At 37.3% G+C, this 8,938-nt stretch overlaps 1 protein-coding gene across 3 annotated transcripts; it reads right to left on the reverse strand.

Moving 5' to 3' along the window:
- Positions 1-4,372: 4,372 nt before the first annotated feature.
- On the reverse strand, positions 4,373-8,732 carry LOC121601562. 3 transcript variants are annotated; one of them, XM_041930378.1, is made up of 4 exons: positions 8,634-8,732; positions 8,430-8,568; positions 4,982-5,092; positions 4,373-4,824 (listed from the first exon to the last, which is right to left on the reverse strand). In XM_041930378.1, the coding sequence occupies exons 2-4, from the start codon at positions 8,560-8,562 to the stop codon at positions 4,688-4,690; spliced, it is 381 nt and encodes a 126-aa protein (XP_041786312.1). In that variant the 5' UTR covers positions 8,563-8,568; positions 8,634-8,732; the 3' UTR covers positions 4,373-4,687. The 3 variants fall into 3 exon arrangements, with proteins under 3 accessions (XP_041786312.1, XP_041786311.1, XP_041786310.1); XM_041930377.1 differs by having other exon boundaries at positions 4,919-5,092; XM_041930376.1 differs by having other exon boundaries at positions 4,373-5,092.
- Between the last annotated feature and the right edge of the window lie 206 nt (positions 8,733-8,938).

Raw genomic sequence — 8,938 nt, forward strand, 5'->3', positions numbered from 1 at the left:
TTGATGGTGTTTCCAGGTAGTTTAAAGAAACTTGTTTTGTCGTTAGAACATGTTTGATGGTGTTTCCAAGTAGTTTTAAAAAACTTTTTTTGTCGTTAGAACATGTTTGATGGTGTTTCCAAGTAGTTTTAAGAATTTTTTTTTGTCGCTAGAACATGTTTGATGGTGTTTCCAGGTAGTTTAAAGAAACTTTATTTGTCGTTAGAACATGTTTGATGCAGTTTCCAAGTATTGTAGAACTGTTTTTGTCGTTAGAACATGTTTGATGGTGTTTCCAAGTAGTTATGAGTAACTTGTTTTGTCGTTAGAACATGTTTGATGGTGTTTCCAAGTAGTTTTAAGAATTTTTTTTTGTCGCTAGAACATGTTTGATGGTGTTTCCAGGTAGTTTAAAGAAACTTGTTTTGTCGTTAGAACATGTTTGATGGTGTTTCCAAGTAGTTTAAGAAACTTAGAACATGTTTGATGGTGTTTCTAAGTCATTTTCAGATACTTTTTTGTCGTTAGAACATGTTTGATGGTGTTTCCAAGTAGTTTTAAGAATTTTTTTTTGTCGCTAGAACATGTTTGATGGTGTTTCCAGGTAGTTTAAAGAAACTTGTTTTGTCGTTAGAACATGTTTGATGGTGTTTCCAAGTAGTTTTAAGAAACTTAGAACATGTTTGATGGTGTTTCTAAGTCATTTTCAGATACTTTTTTGTCGTTAGAACATGTTTGATGGTGTTTCCAAGAAGTTTTGAGTAAATTGTTTTGTCGTTAGAACATGTTTGATGGTGTTTCCAGGTAGTTTAAAGAAATTTTTTTTGTCGTTAGAACATGTTTGATGGTGTTTCCAAGTAGTTTTAAAAAAACTTTTTTGTCTTTAGAACATGTTTGATGGTGTTTCCAAGTAGTTTTAAGAATTTTTTTTGTCGCTAGAACATGTTTGATGGTGTTTCCAGGTAGTTTAAAGAAACTTTTTTTGTCGTTAGAACATGTTTGATGCAGTTTCCAAGTATTGTAGAACTGTTTTGTCGTTAGAACATGTTTGATGGTGTTTCCAAGAAGTTTTGAGTAAATTGTTTTGTCGTTAGAACATGTTTGATGGTGTTTCCAAGTAGTTTTAAGAAACTTTTTTGTCGTTAGAACATGTTTGATGGTGTTTCCAAGTAGTTTTAAAAAACTTTTTTTGTCGTTAGAACATGTTTGATGGTGTTTCCAAGTAGTTTAAAGAATTTTATTGTCGTTAGAACATGTTTGATGGTGTTTCCAAGTAGTTTTAAGAAACTGTTTTTGTCGTTAGAACATGTTTAATGGTGTTTACAAGTAGTTTTTAGTAACTTTTTTTGTCGTTACAACATGTTTGATGGTGTTTCCAATTAGTTTTAAGAAACTTTTTTTGTCGTTAGAACATGTTTGATGGTGTTTCAAAGTAGTTTTAAGAAACTTTTTTTGTCGTTAGAACATGTTTGATGGTGTTTCCAGGTAGTTTAAAGAAACTTTATTTGTCGTTGGAACATGTTTGATGCAGTTTCCAAGTATTGTAGAACTGTTTTTGTCGCTAGAACATGTTTGATGGTGTTTCCAAGTAGTTTTGAGAAACTTTTTTTGTCGTTAGAACATGTTTGATGGAGTTTCCAAGTAGTTTAAAGAAACTTTTTTGTCGTTAGAACATGTTTGATGGTGTTTCCTAGTAGTTTAAAGAAACTTTTTTGTCGTTAGAACATGTTTGATGGTGTTCCCAAGTAGTTTTTAGAAACTTAGAACATGTTTGATGGTGTTTCTAAGTCATTTTCAGATACTTTTTTGTCGTTAGAGCATGTTGGTGCTTCCAAGTAGTTTAAAGAAATTTTTTTGTCGTTAGAACATGTTTGATGGTGTTTCCAGGTAGTTTAAAGAAACTTTTTTTGTCGTTAGAACATGTTTGATGGTGTTTCCAAGTAGTTTTAAAAAACTTTTTTGTCGTTAGAACATGTTTAATGGTGTTTCCAAGTAGTTTTAAGAATTTTTTTTTGTCGCTAGAACATGTTTGATGGTGTTTCCAGGTAGTTTAAAGAAACTTTATTTGTCGTTAGAACATGTTTGATGCAGTTTCCAAGTATTGTAGAACTGTTTTTGTCGTTAGAACATGTTTGATGGTGTTTCCAAGAAGTTTTGAGTAAATTGTTTTGTCGTTAGAACATGTTTGATGGTGTTTCCAAGTAGTTTTAAGAAACTTTTTTTGTCGTTAGAACATGTTTGATGGTGTTTCCAAGTAGTTTTAAAAAACTTTTTTTGTCGTTAGAGCATGTTTGATGGTGCTTCCAAGTAGTTTAAAGAATTTTATTTGTCGTTAGAACATGTTTGATGGTGTTCCCAAGTAGTTTTAAGAAACTGTTTTTGTCGTTAGAACATGTTTAATGGTGTTTACAAGTAGTTTTTAGTAACTTTTTTTGTCGTTACAACATGTTTGATGGTGTTTCCAAGTAGTTTTGAGTAACTTGTTTTGTCGTTAGAACATGTTTGATGGTGTTTCCAAGTAGTTTTAAGAAACTTTTTTTGTCGTTAGAACATGTTTGATGGTGTTTCCTAGTAGTTTTAAGAAACAGTTTTTGTCGTTAGAACATGTTTGATGGTGTTCCCAAGTAGTTTTTAGAAACTTAGAACATGTTTGATGGTGTTTCTAAGTCATTTTCAGATACTTTTTTGTCGTTAGAGCTTGTTTGATGGTGCTTCCAAGTAGTTTAAAGAATTTTTTTTTTGTCGTTAGAACATGTTCCATAGTGTTTCCAAGTAGTTTTAAGAAACTGTTTTAGTCGTTAGAACATGTTTAATGGTGTTTACAAGTAGTTTGTAGTAAATTTTTTTGTCGTTACAACATGTTTCATGGTGTTTCCAATTAGTTTAAAGAAACTTTTTTTGACGGAAGAAAATGTTATATGATGTTTCTTAGAGGTTTGTAGTAACTTTGTATGCCATTGGAACATGTTTTATTTTGGTTTTCTTTCTGCTTCCATCAGCGGTGGTGACATGCAAATGAAACCGAACGATCATCGTACCCTTCTTGGCGACAACAATCAACCTGCGTTAGACTGGATGCTCCCAGCCGCAGGTAAGTCAAATTATCTTTACCTATAAGACATGTTGCTCAACATGTCTCTTCGAATTCATCCAGTTCCTGCTTTTTTGATATGATAAATTTGCATGAACTCTATCAGCTGAACGGGAAGCATAACCATTCGATTTATTATCTGCACCATGTGCTCTCAACCTCTGCTGCTGCTGCTTGTTGTTTTGTGTATTCTGCTTTGTTACTACGCTTGCTCTAGAAATTTTCTGTCCATCTTTGATAGAAAGAATGATCCAACAAAGATAGAATGAAATTTCTTAGCAGGTATCGTCTGATCAGATCTGTATACAACTTTTGTTTATTTAAGTAGGCTGCCTCTGCGCATCGGTTGTACAACAGGGCTTGTTTTGAGGCCAATTCGAGTAGACTGCAAACGCGTTTCCATTTTGATCCAGCATTCTTCTGGCGATTTGTTAGGGTACGAAGAGGGTGCAATACGTTACCTAATTAAATGGTACTTGATTCTAACTGCTTCTGCTCCCGTTGATATTTGTGAACTCTTCTCAGCTCAGTTTTCCTAAATGTTTGAGCAACCAGTTACCCAGCCAACAATTTCCGAAGGCGCCCCGTGTAAAAAATTTTTACATTAAGCTTTCCTTAAGTTTTTACACTAGCAGCAGCTAAAGTAAAAACTTTCAGCACGGCACAAACCGACCGAACCGAAGCTTGTGAATTCACGCACACATTCAAATGCTAGATGCGAGCGCGCTGCGATTGCGTTCACAAATACATTGATACTTACCCGTTCTCACGCACACTAGTTTCGGATGAAAAGAAAGGAGAGAAACTTTCTGCGAGAGGATTTTTTAAGCTAATATTCTCTTTTTATTGCAGTTGATACATCATATCAATTACAATTATCCATCAGATAGGGTTATCTTTTACTTTCTTTTCAAATTGATGCATCGTGCCTACTTTCCTACCGCTGCAGTTTCACTTGTTCCAAAGCAGTACTTCATTTTTTGCTATCCCAAGTGTTTTGACAAATTAATAATTAACGTCTAAATGGATATTCGCGATTGCAACGTAAGTGATAAAAAAGCTTTTTTCGGGCTTATATCAAATACTGTTTTTTTTTTCGATAGAAGGAGTCTACAACAACTAACCTACAAATGCCAGCATCATCGCCGGCAAGCAGTTTGGGGCCAGTAAAGCGTTCTCCGTCAGCTTTTTTATCAAGCGGAGCGGCGAAATTGCCGGCAAAACAAACCGCGCTCCCTCCCCTCGCTCCGTTATCATCCGGGGCAGCAGCGCAGCAACGGATGATAAAACAAAATGTGCCAAATATTGCATCGCCCTGTGTGGAATCAGTGAAATGTACTCCGTCCACCTTTTCATCATGCGGAGCGGCGAAATTGCCGGCAAAACAAACCGCGCTCCCTCCCCTCGCTCCGTTATCATCCGGGGCAGCAGCGCAGCAACGGATGATAAAACAAAATGTGCCAAATACTGAATTGCGTCCTACACCTCATGTTGTTTCGGCAGCGACGGCATCATCGTTGTCCTTACCTTCATTATCCGGAGCAGGAAGACTCCCAGCAAAACCGTCCGCGCAGTTTTCTCGCGCACGTAAGGTACCAGCAAGCGAGAATGGATCAATCAGACAATCGCTCCCTCCTCCGCTGGCTCCGTTATCGTTCGGGGCAGCAGCGCTGCCGATAAAACAAAATGTGCCCGGTGCTTTCGAGATATCATCTTCCGTCGTGCTTTCTCGATCATCATCAGCATCAAACAAACTAGTGCGAAAACAAGAACAAAAGAAAGACACGTTAAAAGTTGATAAACTATCCAAAAAGATTACTGCTAAGATAGGGCCAAGCGCCGTCAAACCATTATCTGCATCCGAGGTGTATTCTTCCTTGAATCCGCTTCCGGGTTTAGATATCGGTTTACCTTTAATGAACAATGTACAACCATTTGATATGAAGCAGTTTACATCAATTTCTGTTGGTAAGAAAAAAGCTGCACCATTCTTTGAGATGTCTCCGTTGGTGTGTGACAAATCTGAAATGGATAAGAAATCGTCAGATACTTTTTCGTCTACATCGTTTACAAACGATTCGTTAACGCCTTCAACATTACATAACGCTACTGTAAATAGCAGAGCCGATCCCAATTTAATACCAACCACAAGTCCTGATATTTTTGATAATGTACAGGACGAAAATGAACCATTAATATCAGAGCTCCCATTATCTGTGGATCCCTCCTCTCTAGCGAAAACGTGTACTCCTATACATAATGGAATGTTGCTTCGTGAAATAAAAAACTTAAGAGAAATTGTTGAACATTCTATCCAATCGAAGAACATCGGCCCTGCTACCGAAAATCGTGAACGTCTGTTCCATTTCAGTCCCCTGAACACCGGTATAGAATTGGAAGAGTTTGATGCACTGTTAGGAATCGATGACGAGTTTCGAAAAAATATTTTGACCTTTGTGTTGCGTAAAGCCGGTGATAATCGCGTAAATTACATTGCCCATCGCGCAATCGACATAATTTTTTCAAGAGATTTGTTTGCAAAGTGTACTTGGAGCGGTAGCGGGTGGCGATGTAAAAAAATTCCCATTAAGAAATTCGAAAATGTTTTAACGCTTTTTAAAGAACTAGGGCATCTTGAAGACGAAGAGCTTCAAAGCTTTTTCAGCAAAAAAATCAACATGCTAAGCGAAGAAAAACATTGAGCGGAGCTAGAAAGACTGCACCCCGTTCTAAAATAGGTAAAAAACATAAAGCGGTAATTAACGGTGAGCAAATAAGGAATGGTTAGAAGGAAGGGAAAGAAAGGTTTTTTTTATTTAAGACTATTTAAGACTGTTTTGCTGGAAAAAGTAATAAACACAAATAAATGTAAACTACTGATAGACGCCAAGAACCGTTTTGTTATTAATGTTATATAACTTTCATTGCGTGTTGTCTTCACTAGGGAGAGCGTGTATCAAAGGGGTAAAATAAATTTCCCCTGTAACACCCAGAGGAATCGCCACAAGTTTACAGAAAACATCCGAAGGGCTTAACTCGACAATGGTAGTTGATGCGTTATTAACGTTACACTCGAACGTGAATAGGTGTGTTGAAGAAAGTGGAAACCTGTAGGATTCTCTTTTTTTGCAATTCAGCTTTTTCACAGTAATGCGCACAGTGGAAGATATCATGGATGCCGAACAAAATTGTATGAGTTCTCTTTCTAAGGTAAGGAACCAGCCATCTCTATTACTTTTCTTCAACACATAATCCTTCATATGGAGGGTGATGTTACTTCCGTGGTATTCGACGCGATAAAACCACTTGCATGGTTCTGGAACAATCAAATTATCTAACTCCGACAGCCGGTTTAACACTTGTTCCAAATTTTTCCAACCACTTCTTAACATGTTATTCAGTAATTGAAGGGCATTTTCAAAAATATAAGCAGAAAATGTATTGAGTGGACCAAATTTCTCAACCTCTGCTGTAACATGTAGTAAATTATGAATGTTACTAGTAACGTACCCTTCCCCGTAAATTTTGTCATAATCGACAACAAATCGTTCAAGTATTTGACCCGCAGTTTTCCAATTACTTTTGTATGTGTAAGAGGAAAGAAATTTAACTGCGCATATAAAAAGCATGTGGTGGTTATATTCATCTTGACTTATCCTGCCTCTTAAAACGACAGGAGCAGCATAATGAAGGAAAGAACTGTATTCAGAAGCTTTCCAAAATTTTAAGTCATCCAATTTGCGTAGCTTACGATGGATCTCCGATGGCAATTCTATGCGTACCAAATCCAATGAAATAGCCTCTATAGTCGATGGAGACCACTTAATCGCTCCCCACATACCGTAGGTCCACCCTTGCAATGCTTTGCGTTCGATTCCATAGTGCATAAGATGCAATTCATCACCGATAGTAACTCTCTCAATTATATCTAATTTTTTTATATCCAGCAATGGGGTTTTTTTCTTTTTGGTGCTCTTTATACACATCATTACGAAAATCTTTATCAGTACGCAATGGAGCATTGGTACCCGGAAAACAAGTCGTTCGTGATCTTGGATGATGGTATCCAACAACGGTGCATTTCAGACAGCCATGCTTTCCTGTGTGTGATACCACACCTAAAAAAACGTACATTAACATCATTGGATAAATCATAGACTGTTTGTAATTACCTTTAATAAATGAACGTGCTGGGGAATCAGCCACAAAAGCACGCACTTTGATGCACACCTTAGTTAGAGGACACCCTAACATAATACCATTATCGATAAGACCATTTAGTTCATCCACCAATGGTCGAAGGTATTGTTCGAGCGATTCTGGTTTTTTTGGCCCGCAAAATATAGCCACAATCATTGGCCTTAAATGTGGCATGGTGTGTATATTAGCCAAAATTGGCCAAAAAGATGTTCGCCCACTTTTGTGCAACGGCAGACCATCAATATTAATTGTTATGGGTAATTTTGTATTGGGTAGCATCTTCTGGCTCCTAAAAAAATAAGCATAAGTTTTAACAGCAACGAATCATATACACTATATCAATGGGAATGTTCGTCGCAGACTCAGCAGAAAAGAAAATTTTCGTCTGTAATCTTTGCGTTGCTCCTTTAGGGAAACAAAAATGATAACATTATATGCTCACCTAAAAATATTTTGCATGCACTTGCCAAGACCATTGTACCAATACTGCCCCCCAGCAATATTCAAAATATTTTTTGGCGCCGTGCTTGTCCGCATCAACGTTCGCGCATCCTTTGGCAACGGTAAATTGGCCCGCTCCCGTAAGATGTGTAGCAGCAAATTGATGGAGGTTTGAGGTGTATTAGTTATCAACGCCCAATACCGCAGACATTCATTAATTGAATGCGAATGCACATCAAATCCCGGTGTTTTAGGAGGCTCGTTGGAATCTTCTTCAGCCTCATCGTCGGTCGAATCGAGTATTTCGCCCTCCATAACAGTTTCAAAAACATCTTCCACATCACCCACGCATGTATCTCCCACAAAAGATTGTGGCTGTTGCTCAGAAACTGAAACTTTTGTTAATATTGTTCTTTTACAACACACAATTCAATTATAATCACAGAGATTTACACTGTGAATTAAGCTAAAATATTTCCTACAAAGTACAAATTGAATCACAAAACATACCGGGACGCCGCACTCTTATTACATACACACATATTTTCTGACATAAACGTAAACATTTAAATTAGCAATTTGCACCATAAACACTTTGTAAAACTGATTTAAAATCACGAAACACGACATAATGTAAACAAGTAAAGTAATTATATGGCTAGGAACAAACATTATCTATTACAAAACAAATAACACTTGTTGGCAAATATAGTCTTACCATTTTCCACACCGCTCCTGCTGTATTCTTCTTCCTCTAGCACTTCTTCTTCAGCAGTGCGCTTCTGAAGCCGGCGGTAGAATTGCCCGGTTCTTTTTGATGTCTCCAGAGAACTCATACACGATGCTTCCATTTTATGCTGCAAATACCGATAAAAGTTAGTTCATTTTGTAACATTAAGTTACTGGCACAGCACAAATTCACCTTGCTTCAGATTATAACTACAGATTCACTTTTCACTTGTTGGCTTCACTTGACGCTTTAGAAATTTCTGCAATGTTTTGACACTTGTTGACACGCTAGAAGAACAAATCTGTGTGAGAGCATGAAGCCTGGATGCGAGCGATGGCCTCGTCGATGCACAGAGAGAGAAATTCACAAGTCCTAGATGAGCGCGATGGGAGAAGAATCATGGCAGATCGAGAGAGATGGATAGACTCAGCCTAGCGAACTCTGCATGCAGCTGCATGAGTGTGTGTCGTTCGATGGATATCGGTTTCCCCTTCACC

This window comes from Anopheles merus, unplaced genomic scaffold (assembly GCF_017562075.2).
Source record: "Anopheles merus strain MAF unplaced genomic scaffold, AmerM5.1 LNR4000118, whole genome shotgun sequence".
Classification (NCBI taxonomy): domain Eukaryota; kingdom Metazoa; phylum Arthropoda; class Insecta; order Diptera; family Culicidae; genus Anopheles; species Anopheles merus.

Excerpts from the sequence above, each read along its gene's own strand:
- LOC121601562 (XM_041930376.1), bottom strand. The coding sequence starts at position 8,562 with ATGGAAGCATCGTGTATGAGTTCTCTGGAGACATCAAAAAGAACCGGG. Across the intron at positions 5,093-8,429 it reads CAGGAGCGGTGTGGAAAATG|ATTTGTCACACACCAACGGA; the intron begins GTAAGACTATAT and ends TATCCATTTCAG.